Genomic DNA, 17,849 nt, shown 5'->3' with positions numbered 1-17,849 from the left:
CCTTTGAAAGGCTTTCCAACACGTGACAAAATATGGAGCTTCAAGATAGAAATATGACATGCCTTGCTTGAGTCATTCACGTCTTATCAGTTCACGTGGGCCATAACTCATTTGTTTGTTTGGGTTGCAACTTGATTTTAACCCATGTGGCAGGTTCTCCTTACTTGAGTGAGAGATCTACTTTGGTCTGTTTAGACTTTTTCCCTCTCCCGAAAAAGTGTTTTCAGTTGTGTGAGCTCTCAGTGATTTTTACTTTTTTAAGTGATTTCTGAAGTGTCATATTCGTGCATTACACTCGCGTGTGTAGTGATCGCAATGGATCATAGTAAAAAGGGTAACTGTAACGTTCACAGTATAATATTAATGTTAATAATTACATATAATTATCATTATATATACAAAATATGTAACACCTTCATTGTGAAGGAAGGTCATCATTTCCCGGCGACATGAGCTAGCGCTGTATTGGCAACACTGTGCTGTTTCTCCATAAGCGCCGTTGTCTCTTCTGAACGTGAAAACGACTCTAGTAGCAAGCCATATGTTTCTGAAAATGACATCTTGTGAATCTAAGTATTAATTTATTAAGGCGCAAGGACAGGGCTAAATATGATATGTTTATGCACAAAGAGCACTAAACTTGATGCAATTTGAGTCGTTCCCAGCTGCCGTGGGTTGACAATAGAAAATTTAGCACTAGCTACATTTTATGATTTTTTTTTCTTGATGCCAGTGTGTGTGTGTAATGGATGTCGGAATCGTTGAAACTCCCAAAATAATCCATAAAAATGTAATACGTACGTGTTGTATGCGTATATTTATTACTATACACCATACATTTTCCAATAATTTAATGTTAACGTACGTTTTCTTTGTAACAATTTCCCCTCCCCTACGTTAGTTCTCTACTTTTTTCTTGCAACACTTTCAAAATTATAATTCCTGAAAATACGAACGCCCTACAGGTTGCGAGAAGCAAATCAGAAGATAAGTTTTTAATAACTGTTCTTCTCGATAAATGTTTACATACAACAGAGGATCATTTTTACTAATCATGTCAAAAAATGTGATATCAAGTAAAAAATAGAGGTCAGTTATTAACAACAACTATGAAGATAAAAGTACAGTAGTACGGAATTATTAACGGACGAACTAACAATAATAAAGCACTTAATTGGCGAAAATTGCAAGCGACGTAAACAAATACTATGCAATGTTTTATGTTTGTTTGTTCCGATACCTTCTCTGTTGCTGGCGATCACCTTTTTTAAAAAAACATACTTTTACAGCACTGATTGATGTTAATTTATCGTTTTCCAACAAAATTTCTCAGGTTAAAATCAAATTAAGCTTGAAATGTTATTATTATAGCACGTCCAGCATCGAATTCCCCGTGTATTAAAATGGGAGAACAACGCACGCAAGCTGATTAGCTTTGCCTGACTAACCCCATTACATAAATATCATTGTTCCTTGTGTTGGTTGGTCGCTTTTTCGAAATACATATTCAGTTTTGTCTATTTACATGCATATAGAGACTTCGACGTACAAATGTTTTATGCATATCTTAAATAACAAAAAGAAGATATATATCAAGCAGGGTTTCTTATATCATGTGCAAACAACAATTGTGCTTAAATCAACATAACTTATTGTAAAATAAAGTGTGAAGGATATATTTCTGGTTTTTTTATGACACCGTATCATCCTCATGTCAACAACACTATTGCTATAGCACCATTGTTTTCAGTCAGAAGGAATCTTGATAAGATTGTGGTATACAATATCATTCAGTAGACGATTTTCAACAACAAACTTTGGTTGTTCTCACGACAGAAGGCACGGAAAGCTTTGTCAAAGGAGCTAGTGTAAAGCAGGAAATGTTTATCTTTCAGCTGTATAACAGAACGGATATGGTTAAACTGTTAGCGTCTTGGAAAGCGATAATGCTCTTGGCACATAATTCCAGTTCATAAACGTCGAACTGGTTAAAAGCGAGGAAATAGACTTTCATCTAATCGTGACCTGGTAACGAAGTGAACGAATAAATTAGAACCTTTCGTTTAGACATGTATCATAATTCTTCCCCTTTCGCCATGCATATGCTAAACGAGAATGCCTTGCAAGTAGATGAGTAATTAGTTCTAACACAAAACAATGATAAAAGACATGGCTCTTATTATAAAAACAACAGTTACAGTTAACCGGTAAATTAAATTATAATTTCTAAGAAAGGTATATTACCTTTACTAGCAGTCACCTCAACTAGAAAAGTTCTCGTCTAAAATCCTCACGGGTAGCAACTATGAATGTGATTAGCAATCAAAAGTTAACCGTTGCACTAAGAAAAATGGCTAGCTAATGAGTCAAAATAAGCCTTTCTCAACAAGAAAGTCGCGTCACAGGTCACGTTGTATTGCATTACCACAGATCATAGAGTACAGATGGATGGATCACTTCAGTTTAAATCCAGTTGACTGCTGACAGTGACATCTGACGGTGGCAGTGCTAATTTGTGTATCTTTGAGCTGCAAAGACCTGCAAGCTCCTCTAGAGCCTGCCTCTGTCCAGAACCAACCTTTGGGGAATAATCTCCAAATTAAAGGGTGTTGGCTTACCTGGTTGTTTATTCTAAAAGAACACTACAGCTAGATGAACACTACAAACACTAAGTAACACTGCAAGAGACCGCTCCCGTCGTTGTCCTGGAGATGGCTGAAATCTCCCTCTCTAGCTCTTTTCTTCCCCAGTCTTTCACCCCTGCTTCCAGGGGTCAAATCCCTTGCGTCTGGTAAGGCGGTTCCTTCTCCCCCCGTTAGGTGGCAGCAAAAGTCAGCGGCTTTAGTTTGGGGAATAATCTCCAAATTAAAGGGTGTTGGCTTACCTGGTTGTTTATTCTAAAAGAACACTACAGCTAGATGAACACTACAAACACTAAGTAACACTGCAAGAGACCGCTCCCGTCGTTGTCCTGGAGATGGCTGAAATCTCCCTCTCTAGCTCTTTTCTTCCCCAGTCTTTCACCCCTGCTTCCAGGGGTCAAATCCCTTGCGTCTGGTAAGGCGGTTCCTTCTCCCCCCGTTAGGTGGCAGCAAAAGTCAGCGGCTTTAGGTGGCTGTCGCTACACCAGCCCCCCACGGAGAAAAAGGGTTACACCTTGTGTGGGAGGCGAAATGTTACGCGTCGACCAGAACGGGTGACGTAGTCACCTTTTGGTGACGGACTCTCTTGACGTTGCGCCGATGGTGGTTGGTTGGTGGGGTGCTGCGTTGGTGTCTCTGAGGAATCCTTGGTTGGTGGGACGTCCTCCGTCCAGGTGTAGGCTGGTTTGACCCGGTCAATGCTGACGCGGGTCTCACGACCGTTGAGACGCAGGGTGAAGGTCTTGCCGTCTTTGCTTAGGACTTGGTGTGGTCCGGAATACGGTGGTTGGAGGCTGCCTCGTACGGAGTCGTCACGGAGAAAGACGTGGGTGCAGGTTGACAGGTCCTTGAAAACGAAGGTGCTGGGTTGATTGTGACGCGAACCGGATTGTGGTCGCAGGCGAGCCATGTGTTGCCGAAGTCTGGAAACCAGGTCGGAAGGATCTTCTATCCGGGTGGCTGTTGGTGGCACGATGAGCTCTCCTGGGAGTCGGAGAGGTTCGCCGTACACCAGTTCGGCAGGCGATGCTGCGAGGTCATCTTTGATGGCTGCGCGAATCCCAAGGAGCACGAGGGGCAGGGCTTCTATCCAGGTGGAGCCAGGGTGGCACATGAGTGCTGCCTTGAGGTGGCGGTGAAAGCGCTCGACCATGCCGTTGGCGCACGGGTGGTAGCTGGTGGTGCGATGGCGCTCGGAGCCGATGGTCCGTCCTAGTTCGCGGAAGAGTTCTGATTCAAATTGCCGCCCTTGATCTGTTGTGATGCGGGCGGGGGAACCGAATCGCGAGATCCAACACGATGTGAAGGCCGTCGCGACGTCCGCCGCGGTGATGCGTTCCAAGGGGTAGGCTTCGGGCCAACGGGTGAAACGGTCCACGGCTGTCAGGCAGTACTTATAGGGTCCCGCTGATGGGAGAGGCCCGATCAGATCGATGTGCACGTGCTGAAACCTTGCAGACGGAGGAACGAAATTGCCCAATGGTGCGTGCACGTGTCGGGAAACTTTGGTGCGCTGGCAGTCTTGGCACGATCTGGCCCAAGCGCGACAGTCTTGCTGGACTCTGGGCCAGACGAAACGCGACGCGATTAGGCGCGCGGACGCTCGGGTACCGGGATGACTGAGGCCGTGCAAGGCATCAAAAATGCGGCGGCGGTGCGCGGCGGGTACATACGGTCGGGGTTTCGCGGTGGAGGTGTCGCAGAAGAGCTTGACTTCGGTGCCAGGTATGTCCATGAGCTGGAGGTGGAGATCGCAATCGCCGTTCAGGAGCTCACGGAGCTCATCGTCCTCTTCTTGGGCGGAGGCGAGGGAGCGCAGATCGGGGGAGGGAGTGTTCCCGCGAACTGCGTCCACCCGCGATAGCGCGTCCGCCACCACGTTAGAGGTGCCTTCAATGTAGCGGATGTCCGTGGTGAACTGAGCGATGAAGGAAAGTTGGTTGAGTTGCACTGGAGGTAGTTTGTCACGCCGCTGCTGGAAGGCGTAGGTGATGGGCTTGTGATCCACGTATATGGTGCAGTGTTGCGCTTCCAGGATGTGACGAAAGTGCTGAACGGCTGCGTAGACTGCGAGAAGTTCGCGGTAGTACGGTGGCCACTCGGTCTGCTTGGTGGTGAGTTTCCGGGAGAAAAAGGCGAGGGGTTGCCACAAGCCGTTGGCGAACTGTTGCAGGCATGCACCGACGGAGGTGGCGGAGGCATCGGTGAAAAGTCCCAGCGGGGCTTCGGGATGCGGATGGGCCAGGAGCGTGGCGTTGGCAAGGCTGGTCTTGCAGGCCTCGAAAGCTTGTTCCAGGTCCGGCGTCCATGGGAATGGCTGGGATCCTCGGAGGGGGGTGACGGCAGCATGCAGAGGAGCTTGGTGTTCGGCAGAAGATGGCAGGAAACGACGGTAGAAGTTGATCATGCCGAGGAAGCGACGCACGCCGCGAGCCGTGGCTGGTCGTTTGAAGTCCTGTAGGTCTGCGATGCGGTCGGGAAGCGGTCGTGTACCGGCAGCGGAGACTTCGTACCCAAGGAACGTGACGGAGGGGGTTCCAATCACACACTTCTGGGTGTTAATCAGGATGCCGTGGTCCGAGAGACGTCCGAAGAGGGCGCGTAGGTGTTCGCGGTGTTCCTCGTGGTTGCGTGATGAGACGAGTATATCGTCGATGAATGGAAAGCAGAAATCCAGTCCTGAGAGCACTTCGTCGATGAAACGCTGGAACGTCTGCCCGGCGTTGCGTAGTCCGAAGGTCATGTATGGGAACTCGAACAACCCGAATGGCGTGGTGATCGCTGTCTTCGGGATGTCGTCTGGATTGACAGGAATTTGTGTGTACGCCTTGACCAAGTCGATGACCGAGAAGACGGTGCATCCGTGGAGGTGGTTGCTGAAATCGTGGATGTGCCTCACTGGATAGCTGTCCGGAATCGTCCGGGCATTGAGGCCACGGTAGTCCCCGCACGGTCTCCAGCCCTCCGTTTTCTTGGGTACCATGTGCAGCGGCGAAGACCAGGGGCTGTCGGAGCGACGTGCGGTGCCTTCGCGCAACATGGAGTCGAATTCGGCCTTGGCTATTTGTAGGCGATCTGGAGCTAGGCGGCGAGGTCGGCTGGACACGGGGGGGCCCGGGGTCGTCCGAATGTAGTGAACCGTGGAGTGACGAACTTCTCGCGGCGTGCCGGCGGGACGCGTGAGCGTCGGGAACTCGGCTAGGACGTCGCTGTATGAAGAATCGTTCGACAAGGCCTTGATGCTGGGTTGCATAGTGTTCGTTGGCTGGCAGGGAGCCGAGAGTCCCGTTCGTCCGTCGAGCAGGCGCTTGTTGCGACAATCCGGCAGCAGCTCAAAGTGGTCCAGGAAGTCCGATCCGATGATGGGCACGGAAACGTCCGCGACGACGAAACGCCATGAAAACTCGCGACGCAGGCCGAGTTTGAGGCAGAGGGGCAGAATTCCGTACGTCTTGATCGTCGAGTCGTTTGCGGCACTGAGCACGTAGTCGGTCGGATGGCGTCGGTCCGGGAGCAAACGTCTCGGGAAACAACAAATATCCGACCCTGTGTCGACGAGGAAGCGGTGGCGGCTATAGCGGTCGGTCACGTACAGGCGGCTTCCACCAGGACGGCAGCCGTTTGCCGCGACTAGCGGCTGCCGTTGGTGTTTGTTGTCGCGGGCGCGTACGTGCATGGGTCGTTGCACCTCTGAGCCTGGTCGCCGAAGCGGTGGTGATACCAGCATATTCCCTCATCTCTTCCTCTTGACGGCGATCTGCGGCCGTAGCGGCGCGGGCTGGTACGGTCACGCGATTGCGAGCGGCCGCGGAAGGCGCGAAAGTCGCTTTGCAGGGACGCGACTTGACGAGTTAGCTCCTCGACGCGTTGGAGAAGCCGAACCGTGTCGGAGGCGGGCGCGAGTGGCGTCGCGGTCGCGCAGATAGCCGGCGGGTTGGGCGAGACGAACTGTGCGGCGATGTTGCTTGTCGCGGGGGTGAGCATGGGGGGGCTCACCTCCACGATGCGGTCCGCGAGCGTGGCAAGTTGGTCCAGCGGAAGTTCCGAAGACTGCACCTGCAGAATCGCTTGAACTTGAGCGGGCAGGCGTTGGAGCCACAACGTGCGCAGCAAGTCGTCACGCATGGGAGTGGTGCCTGCGAGTGACTGGAGGTGACGTAGGAACTGGGACGGTTTGCGACTGCCCATTTCTTCTTCCATCAGGATCTGCCGCAATCGCTGATTTTCAGACAGGGAAAATCTTCGCGTGAGTTCTGTCCGCAGCCGGGTGTAAGGGTCGGTTGCCGGTGGTGTACGTATAATGTCTCTCACTTCGAACGCGTACCGACCTTCTAACTGTCCCACGACGTATGCGAACTTCGTCTCCTCCCGGGTGATGTGGGCGATGGTGAACTGGGCCTCCACTTGGGAAAACCACAATTCCATGTCCTCGGGCCAGAATGGGGGGAGCTTCACACTCACTCGATGTACGGAGTCCTGTTGCGATTGTACTGCGTGCGGTGCTGGAGTCCTCGGTTGAAGTGCTTGCTGTCTGAGTTGCTCGTTTTCCCGCCTGAGTTGGTCGAGCTGCGCTTGAAGTTCCTCTGTCATCGCGGTGTAGTTGGTGCGTCCAGAACAAACAAAGGGGGATTGGGCGCGTCGTCTAGCGTGAACTTGTTCGATCCGGCTGGTATGGTACACAAAGGGGGGTAATCACGATTCACGGCCCCCCAAAAAAACGATCACGTCGGGGTCACCAGTTTGGGGAATAATCTCCAAATTAAAGGGTGTTGGCTTACCTGGTTGTTTATTCTAAAAGAACACTACAGCTAGATGAACACTACAAACACTAAGTAACACTGCAAGAGACCGCTCCCGTCGTTGTCCTGGAGATGGCTGAAATCTCCCTCTCTAGCTCTTTTCTTCCCCAGTCTTTCACCCCTGCTTCCAGGGGTCAAATCCCTTGCGTCTGGTAAGGCGGTTCCTTCTCCCCCCGTTAGGTGGCAGCAAAAGTCAGCGGCTTTAGGTGGCTGTCGCTACAAACCTATTAATTTGCGCAAGGACAAAATCGAAATTCATGCAAAATTTGAAAAACCATCAAGGTATTTTTGTAGGTTTTAATACGTTCAAATTAAAAATTTTCATGGCTCGAAGGGGGTGCCATGACCCCCTTGCCCCCCCCTTGGGTACGGGCCTGATATGAATGAAGGTAACAATGTAAGGAGTTATCTTACATTTAAAATGTTCAGTTAAAATTGGCGTTATGAAGGCACGTAACATAGCTGTTCTCCCAGAGTTAGAGATACACCTGTCGCTTGAGAACGAGCCAATCAGCAGCAACGTTTCATACCGTGGCGGCATGACAGACCACACAAGCCTGCGTTCGATTCATGAAATTCTCAAGCGACACGTTTCGCCTGTCGCTGCGGTTTGAATTCTCCCTAGGACCTGCGGAGTTTTTTCCGGTTTGGCGTCCATGCTATGAAAGTAGAATATTGAATAGTTTCTACACTCTTATGCAGAAATTGTCGCCACACAAACCAGTCATTAATTGTATAAATTCGTTTCGATGCAACTATGGTATATGAATGAGATGAATGACACTCCACTCTGCTAAAATAAAATCCTGATTTTTCTGTAAGTTTCGCCTGATACACACCAGAGAAGATGCCATGGTTGGCGCGGGTGAGCAACAGCCGAACCCAAAATATCTCTGCCATCTTAGAGAATATTCTTTCGCACAAACAACTTGTCAAAGAAAGAACAGAAAACATCTACAGCACTTTACAAAAATTAGCCACCTAAGTAAGCACAGATAGACTAATCGGGTGGATCTATAGTTTAAATTAAACCACTATGTACTTTCACCGAGTATCGAACCCAGGAACCTACAACTACCACTACGCCATTGCGGAGGTCCACTGTTTACTTTTATCTTGGTACACTATTAGTGCATTTCAGGCACGTAGCCACTTTTTGCAATTTACAACCTAGTTTTGGAACCCAATCGCCGCCACAGAACATGTGTATCCAGTTTTTGACATTTCCAAAACTGGGTGGACCCCTATTTTGGAGTGTAAAAATCTAAACTCAAAGGAAAGGACTTAGGTAATCATTTGACTATATTTCAGGAGAGGAGTGAGGGACAGTAAGCAAATTTTTGTGAAAATTTTTGTGCCATAAATTGCTACATATCTTAGAGCACTGATTTTATGTTACATAATCGGTCGACATGGACAGTGGGATCCATGAGTATTACCGTGCAAATTGTCCATGACTATCTTCAATAATTTTTGAGCAATGGATTTTTATGTATGCTAGTGCAGAAGTTGTCAACAGCTTGTTTTGAGTTTTCTTTTAATTCTTGAAGCTCTTATTGGGTCAAATAAACTGCACGAACATGCTGATGGACAACTTGCAGGGTAATACTCATAGATCCCACTACGTACGTACGAGAAATCTGTTTCCCTGGCGCTTCATGTGTTGAGCTGAATTCTTTTATAAACTGCTGAAGAACCATTCCATGTGAAAATGGACAAACAGGGTTAATTTTATTTTTATTCACAGTATCACTTGTTAATGAAATTAAAGGAAAACTGCAGATTTTTGAATTATGAATACAAACATTAGTTTCATGGCTTTTAAATAACACATTGTTTCAAATCTATTACTTTTTTTATAGTAGAAGTGGTATATTTTGTCTGGTGTTTCCACTTAATTTAGCTTCATCTTGATATAGTAATATACCATAAGGACACTAAATTAATTCTAATTTAGTTCTAATTGTCTCACTTATTGTTTCGATATCTTAAACTCTGAAGTATCCTACTTCATTTCTGAAGCAAACTTTATTTCAAGAAGAATCTATTTGTGATAATTTTCATTTTTAGCCTTTGCATTGTTCCATAATCCTAATGTGCATGGTACCACACCCGCCACAGGCCAAAAATGTGTATAAGAAAAGTTTGCTTTGTGAAAATAAAATAAAATTGTTTCAGTAAACCGATATATTTCGCAGAGTTTTCTGAAAGACTGAGGAAAGTCCTAAAGTCAAGTCTCAGAAGTGTCACACCCGTCACAGTTACAAAAAATGTATTTTCTGTAGCTGACAATTGAGATGGGGGGAGGTATATTCTGAAATTAAATAACTTTCATCGAGAGAAATGAAATTACATGAATCGATAGAGTTACATATTCGAAGGTGCTAAGAAAGTAATTAAAAAATTAATATAAATTTATCTGAATGCCACACCCGTCGCCGTCACAATGGAATTCCCCTAAAAGAGATACCTTGGAGTCCTGGTTCAGACTTAGATTTTAGCAAAGTGGATGTGATTCAATATGGCACACTACCACAGCCAAGTTTTGAAAATTACACTTAATGTGGTTGAACACAGGATAAATATTATAAAGTTTTACCGTACTGTTTACAAGAATATTTATTTCCTGCTAGTTTTTTTACATTACTTCGCTCCGTATGGCAGCGAGTCACTACGTTCTTCACTCTTCCTTAGTTCCTCTTTGGCCAGCCCAACTCTCTTAACGAGATAATATAGGATGATGACGTAACAGATTAGTATCCTCGCGGCCCCTTTCCTCATGTCAGTTCCTCCGGGAAGGAACAGGAGAAGGAAGTTGAAGTGGCGAGCTGAATGCCGCGGCATAACTTCTACAAACACCCCCACTGTATTTCCTTGTGGAGGAGAAAGGTAAGTGCCACGCACAGTGGGGTATTTACAGTTTTATTTCGAGATGTTCTTTGTCTTGTAATGGTACCGATTAACTTTTCTTTCCCGTCTAGCACGCACACTATAAAGTTGCTCTTTAACAGCAACATGAATGCTAAAGAGGAGGGGACAGGGTGGTCCCCGCCCCTCTAAAACGACTGCCCCCTCCCCTATGGTTTTGATTGATTGATTGATTGATTTAGTACATTTTACTTCCCTTTTGTACCACCTTTGGTTAATCGCGAAGATTATGATGAGGATGTAATAAAATTGATGAAGGGACACTCACAAACACCCAGGCTGGGATTCGAACCTAAGACCCCTGGCGTCGTAGCGCACAATGCTAACCACTCTGCCAGCCACGGAGGCCAGTTTATCCCAACGGATGTGTGCGTTTGTGTAGGTATGTATATCTGTGTGTGTGTGTGTGTGTGTGTGTGTGTGTCAAGAATGAACGTCGTCGCCTTGTAATCAAGAGGTCCCGATTTCGATATCCGATGGACGCCCAAAGTGGTTCGGATCCAACTGTACTGTAGGTTCAGTCCCGATTAGCCTTTATGTGCATAAAGTGCACTTAAAAACAAACTTTTATATCACGAATGGGAGGCTTTCAATTTCCAATAGCCAAGGTATATAATAATTGCACTATTGTTGTTGTCAATATTCTGCTATTATTCTATTATTATTATTAATAATTATAACTGAACAGATTGCAATGAAAATATTAGTACAAATATTAGTTTCAAACTGTTAATGTCGAAACCTATTTTGTACATTTAAATTATATATACATTGATGATTTCATTTTTGAATATACAAATTATCAAAATGTCAATGTTTAAATGTAAACATTTTGGCAAAAAAATGTTATAGTATGATCATTGTTGCATGGATATTTCACATGCATACTTTGATGAGAGAGAGTTCGTTATTGTTGAGTTCGTTATTAAGCCCACTTTATGCACATAAAGGCTAATCGGGACTGGACCTACAGTTTAAAGGGAAATCCGAACCTCTATGTGCCTCCACCTGGTATCAAATCCGGGACACCTTGATTACAAGGCGATGGAAAGAGTACAGTCATGGACCCTTATGCGTTGTAACAATAAAATTGACGCTTAGTGGAATCGTTACAACGCAGTAGTGTCCGTGACTGTACGACAACAAAACATAAAGTAGGGATAGAATAAACATGCCAAGATTGAAAAAAAAATACGAAAAGTAAAGAAACTACTGTATTTCCAAGTTCTGTATTACTGATATGCCCGAGAACACTTGAATCGAATCACGCCGCCAGGAAAGCTACAATTCCTACATTTTTAAGACTTAAATTCGATAGATTCCCACCTGGTGACATGACATAACCAGTTCCTAAATGCATGGTGGCTTCATCTATGTGAAAACAGGCGTGCGTAAACAAATTCTTACGTCACGTAGAGTAGGAAGGCCTACCTCACTTGGTAAATGAGCTGCAAATTCCTTGTCAAGGTTGGAGTTTTTGTTGAATCATCGACGATTGCGGAATTTTTAGCACCGCGTAGTTGACGATATTTAAAAAGAAATCTAGTGGAAGGTGTGAACGATATGGCACGAAAACAACCCGCGGCCAAGATTCGCGGAAGAGAAAAAACGTGACGTGTGTGTATACTCACGCATTATTCAAGGTCAGCGTGCTTCATAGGATAATCATGGTGCAGGAAGCCAAGTCAACACAGGAAAAGAATTATTCAATGTGAATACTGACTGACACTAAAGATGTGTTTATTTTTGGTTGTTTGAAGGTGCTTTTGTTGTGCTAATTAACGGACAGAGATCGGGATATTTTTGTAGTGAACATCATTTGTGCTGAACTGGAATAACGACCAATATGAGATGTGCCGACCTCCGTGGTTAGGGGTCCCGGGTTCGAATCCAGCCCTGGGCATGGGTGTTATTTGTTAGTGTCCCTTCATTAATTAATTCATATCATTATCCATCATCATCGTCGCGATTTGCGAAAATTTGCAGAAAAGCGACGCGAAATAACAAAAATCAAATCAAATAAGAGATATGAATGTGACTGGAAAGTATAGACTGAAAGGCATATGCATTTGAATGATACTCGCATGAATTTATTTTTAAAATACATTTAAAATACAATGTAGACAGTTGAATACCATTTTAGATTTTGTATTGTATACGTATTTTATATACTCTACTCAGCGTGCTAAGTGTAGTGTGTGTGTATGAGCCTGGGGATATGAGAAATGAGTATAAGCACTTTGTGTGTAATTTTATGTATATGGTTAAGTGGAAAAAAGACACTGTACGACCTTAACTCCGCCATTCAAAATAAGACATTAAATAAATAAGTAATACTAGAATGCCCAAAGTACAGGGTAATTCAAAATGAATGGTGCAACTTTACACAGTTATTGTGACGTTACTATTTATGATAGAAAATCAGACGAAGCATCAACATGAAGAAAAAATGTGAAAGTTTTACTCACATTACAAAGATTCAACATCGGAAGACCACGTGTAATGCGGTAAACATCCAAACATGTTACGAAATGGAAATATTAATGTTACGGTATTAAATATAACTACGAGGAGAGGGGATAAAATCAACCTTCGTGAGGATAAAAATTTATAATAATGACAGGGATATTTGGGTCCAGCACAAAGCGGCTCTCGGGATCATCCAGCCTCAAGTCTATGGGTTGTGTATACCTTGGGACAATCCTGGGTAAGGTTACCAGATCGTACAGGTAAAGTTTGTACGAGTTTGTCGCAGCAAACTTCAGATTTTCAAATCGAAGCTTTTTTTTTATAGGGGGAGGGGGGGTAAAGAGGACATTGCCGTTGCCACTACCTGTACAAGAATGGAGCAGACAATCTTCATGGATTCAATATTCAACTTTTGTACTTGATACAGAGTCTGAAGAAGACCTTGCTAGAAGGTTGAAACGTTACGTTTAGTTTATGTTTTTAATAAAATAAATTACTGCCTTGGTCAGCATATTTAGTTTTTCATAATCATGGAAACAAGGCTTAATGGTGTTATAATTCAATATTCATGTGTTGGAGCTCCGCATCCGTGCCATACCCGACGTCACACTACACTATATATAAACACAATATACTATATATAGAGAGTAATTGAATCGACATGTGGCATATCAATGATTTATGTTCTCGTAATGCAACATCAGACAGCCAGACAGCCAGACACACACACAGAGAGAGAGAGAGAGAGAGAGAGAGAGAGAGAGAGAGAGAGAGAGAGAGAGAGAGAGAGAGAGAGAGAGAGAGAGAGAGAGAGAGAGCGAGAGAGAGAGAGAGAGAGAGAAAAGCATAGACAAACTGGTCCTCAGGATAAATACCACTGTGCGAATTAAGCTTTTTGATTTTTTGATTGGGGGTAGGGCGGGATGCCCACTCAGTGGCGTATTTGTGATTTTATTTAGGAAGGTAGGTTTTCTTGAAATGCAAATTTGTGTATGTTACCAGTCAGTAACCAGTGGCGTGCCCAAGGGGGGTTGGTGAGAGTTATAACCCCCCTTTGACCCAGTATTCCTTAAAAAAAAGAAGTCAAAGGTAGGAAAAGATGGCAAAATGAGACCTGACTACCAGAAAAAGTGTACGTAACCCCTCCCTTTCGAAAATCCTGGGCACGCCACTTAACTGAACTATTGTTTTGCGGTTGTAACTTAAGTACCTTAGTTAGAGCATTTGTGGTTTGAACTCTGTTCTCGGAAAACTTCGTAAGGAAGTTAAAACTGGTTAAAATGAGTACAAAATGATGGAATGAGACCTAGAACTTTATCTGTTCCAGAATTGTTAAAAACTATCTTGAAAATATAATAAAAATGTTTTAAAAAATCAAAATTCAAAATCATTTTCTGATATTTACTTTTTTATTAGCAGCACTAGCTTATGGAAATCTTATTTGAGACCTATGCTGTGTGCGTGAAGGTTGAACTTTGCATCCCGTCTCTGCGCCACTGCCGGCAGAAGACACATATTGCAAATTTAACAATTAATTAAGTCTACACAACACTACATTTCGCCAGTACAGTACATTACAGTATCAGCTCCTGATGTCGAATGCTGACCCGAAAGCACGGGAAAATATTTAGATTGGGACCTGGCGAGCAAAAAAGCAGCACCTGTATTCAATTTGTAGCTCGCTGACCATGTGAAGGATCTCTTTGATGCACATGTGCTGCTGTGAAAGAACCTTTGAGCTGCGGATTAGATCGGCAGTGGAATGAGTCTCTGGATATTTTATGCGATTCAAAATGTCCTTAGTAACGATATACAGAGGTTCATAAATAAATGAAAGGTGGGTTTCAAAGGGGTAAAGGTAAATTTTGCACCAAAATGATCCTTAATTGGATTTCTTGTCAGAAATTTTAGGAGAGGCTGTTGAAGCAAATTTGGTTCATTGATTTGTCCCTTCGCTATTCTGCCACTTTTGGCTAATCGCGAAGATAAGGAAGGTACACCAGATAAGTGATTGTCTAGCACAGATGTGTTTTTTTTTCTATTTTATGCATTTCATACAGTTATGACGGCAGCACAAAATAGAACCGGGAGGCAGACGGGGCGTAGTATTTTTTGTGGAGGCAGTCATGTTTACAAAATGAAGAAAGTGCATATTTGAGCTAAAGTAATATTTATCATGTTTTTCTTGTTTGATGGGAGTGGTGGAATGGGGCAGACGGGTTGACCAGGGAGCAGAGGGGGATTTATATAATTTGGGTCGTGTCGTTTGCGCGGAGTCATTTGCGCGGAGGCTTCTTATCGGTTCATTTGCGCCGCGACATATGTCAAGACCTTCCTTGGTGGGTTTTCCCACAATCGGGAGTGTCATTACCGCCGCGCGCACGTGTGTTTATGGGAACATGGTCCATAGTGCATGAAATCAAACAAACAAACAAACGTGTGTTTATGACGTTGCACAGCTGTGTTTACACTGAAATGTTAAACCTATCCAGAGAGTCAAATATGACTTTTCTTAGCGTATTTCAAAAGACGTTACACAGGATTACTTGTATCAATTTTATTCCACAACACAAAATACGTAAATCAGCCTATTAACTATTAATCATTTATACACTACATAAAATCGTTATAAAAACATTGTAAATACAGTATTGTTAAAATATTGCAAGCATTCTACAAGTACGCTTTGGAAGCAACATAAATGTGCCAGTCTATTACACTTAATTATTATACACTACATAAAATTGTCAAAAATATTATAAATAGTGTTATTTTTGCAAACATTATATAAGTACTATGTATATGTACACTTTGGAAGCAACATAAATATTCCAGTCTGTTACGCTTAATTATTATACACTACATAAAATCGTCAAAAATATTATAAATACTTCCTTTTCAATCGAAGATAAACAGCTACAGCTGGGCAACGTCATAGACACACGTGCGCGCGGCGGTAATGACACTCCGGATTGTGGGAAAACCCACCAAGGAAGGTCTTGACATATGTGGCGGCGCAAATGAACCGATAAGAAGCCTCGGCGCAAACGACACGGACTCTATAATTTGGACCCCTGCTATCCTTTGTTTTGAGCCCTATCGACATTATTATTATTATTATTATTATTATTATATTTATTAACAGTTGCTTTGTTATTATGGCACTTCACTTACACTAATTGCATGCTCTGTATTAATAACGCTTGTAAGCTTTAAATTATACACACGTCTGATTAAAAATTATTAAAGTTATGATATAAGGAGATATTTAAATGCTATAAAGTCCTTCCTTCTGCTTTCTTTCATGAAACAAGAAAGTAATAGGACTTGACATGTCGATTTATTACCACAATATTAAGGAATTTTAATAGTCGGTGGTCTTTGTCACTTTCGCGCACTCATTTTTGTGCGCCCCCCTGGGCTTGCGGCCCCCAAGCTATATGCTAGTGGCAAATCCCCCCCCCCCGGCAGGGAGCGGCGTCCGTCTCTCCCTACCCCCTCCGATATCGTTACTGCATACAGTTGTTGTATCAATATCGTCGGTTTCGTCGATGTCGACATCGGCTTTCGATACTCGATACATTCAAACAATTACGAACTTCGATGTTGCACTTTGTTACCGCCGGTATAGGTGTAGTATGTCTCCACATTGGAAGAATGTAGGTGTGATATGTATGTATGTTTCAAGTTCTTTATTTGTGTGTTTTCTCACCTTTACTTTCTTGTTAACCACGTTAGGTAAGGTAAGGTAAGGTTAGGTTAGGTTATGTAAGGTTAAGTAAAGGAAACACAAAAAAACAAGATGTGTACGTTTTATTTACTTAACCTAACCTAACCTAACGTGGTTCACAATGACGTATCGAGAAAAATGTGGAGACATACTGCCGTGATCAAATGTGGAGACATACTACACCTATACCGTTACCGCCTTCTCTAAGGAGCGCCAAACTTGCTTCACACAGCAAGATGTTCAGAAAAATTACCGCAATTGCTGTTCTTACGTGGTGAACAGAGCTCAAGGCAAATATGCGCAGCTTAACGCCGTGGAGATAAGAAAGTAATAAGTCGCTTTTTTATTGCATCTGCACGTCACATGTTTCCAGCTTCAAGAAGCAAAGCGGAATTTCAGGCTGAATCAGGCAAGGACGAAAACTAAGATAACTGCTATGACTATACGCTGAACTATGATCTCTGAGCGTGGTCAGTGGCGTGCTTTGGAGCCTCGAAAGGGACGTGTTATGACTAGGGTGCACATTTCTTGCACATAATTTCCCCATTTTTGGAAAAGTTAATATACTTTTATCGGATTAATCAATTCATTCCATTTATTTGCTGTAATAAACTTACTCTGGCAAATATGAAAATTAAATTTATGGTTTTAGTGGTGTAATCGCAAGTAAATTCGAAAATCTAACGCAGATCTTATCCTGCTCTGAAATGAGCCGACAGGCATTTCGCAGCGAGAATGTACGATTGCAATTTAAAAATGTTGCTGATTGTTTCATGTTGAAAACTTTATCAATACATCAACTCTTGACGCTCAGATGATATTTTCTGCAACTACCTCTCTTTTTTCCTTCTTCTCTCCCCTCCTCCTCTGCTTCTATCTCATGTCGCTTCCTGTTATTGCATCGTGTCCCCATCCCACCCTTCTCCACTCCTCTTATTTCCTATTCTGTCTTCGACTCCCGACTCCACTGCACTCTTCTCCTCTCCTCTTCGTTCCTCTTCTTTTCTCTATTTTACTCTATTCTCCACTCCTCCTCTCCTCTCCACCCTCCTTTTCTCCTCTCATCTCATTTCGTTTTTTATCCTCTCTTCTCCCCTTTGCTTCCTTTTCCTCATCTCTCCTCCTCTAATTTTCCTCTTCTCCTTTCGCCTCCTGTTCTCCTCTCCTTCCCTTTCATTTCCTCTCCTCTCGATTTTAATACAGATTTTTAAAAATATTTTTAAATACATAATACTTGGTTTATTCCTTTCGCGTATTTTATACATATCAATTGTGCATATG

General features: G+C 43.8%; 3 protein-coding genes across 4 annotated transcripts in view; 1 reads left to right on the top strand and 2 right to left on the bottom strand.

The window, feature by feature from the left end:
* LOC145993864 (uncharacterized) overlaps nucleotides 1–2,381 on the bottom strand; it is an 84,260-nt gene extending 81,879 nt beyond the window's left edge. Inside the window, exon 1 of the mRNA XM_083129725.1 lies at nucleotides 2,245–2,381. The gene's annotated coding sequence lies outside the window, so the exon portion shown is untranslated. The remainder of the gene's footprint in view (nucleotides 1–2,244) is intronic.
* Nucleotides 1–17,849, top strand: part of RhoL (Ras-like GTP-binding protein RhoL) — an 87,448-nt gene that overhangs the window by 21,012 nt on the left and 48,587 nt on the right. The window contains exon 1 of one of the 2 annotated variants that reach the window (XM_083129726.1): nucleotides 10,196–10,330. The exons of the other annotated variant lie outside the window; for it this stretch is intronic. Within the exon in view, the coding sequence (XP_082985852.1) occupies nucleotides 10,274–10,330 (57 nt within the window). The 5' untranslated portion in view covers nucleotides 10,196–10,273. Of the gene's footprint in view, nucleotides 1–10,195; nucleotides 10,331–17,849 lie in introns of those variants that run through there. 2 annotated transcript variants of the gene reach the window in all.
* On the bottom strand, nucleotides 6,273–7,232 carry LOC145994062 (uncharacterized). Its single transcript, XM_083130148.1, has one exon. It carries the CDS (start codon nucleotides 7,230–7,232, stop codon nucleotides 6,273–6,275), a length of 960 nt encoding a protein of 319 aa, XP_082986274.1.

The sequence above is a fragment of the Lepisma saccharinum genome, chromosome 10, assembly GCF_977018435.1.
Source record: "Lepisma saccharinum chromosome 10, izLepSacc3.1, whole genome shotgun sequence".
Taxonomy (NCBI): Eukaryota; Metazoa; Arthropoda; class Insecta; order Zygentoma; family Lepismatidae; genus Lepisma; species Lepisma saccharinum.
The sequence above is the reverse complement of the archived record's forward strand: the minus strand, read 5'-3'. Positions and strand labels throughout refer to the sequence as shown.

What these genes read in the sequence shown, in the direction of transcription:
- LOC145994062 (XM_083130148.1), bottom strand. Translation starts at nt 7,232, where the DNA reads ATGACAGAGGAACTTCAAGCGCAGCTCGACCAACTCAGGCGGGAAAAC.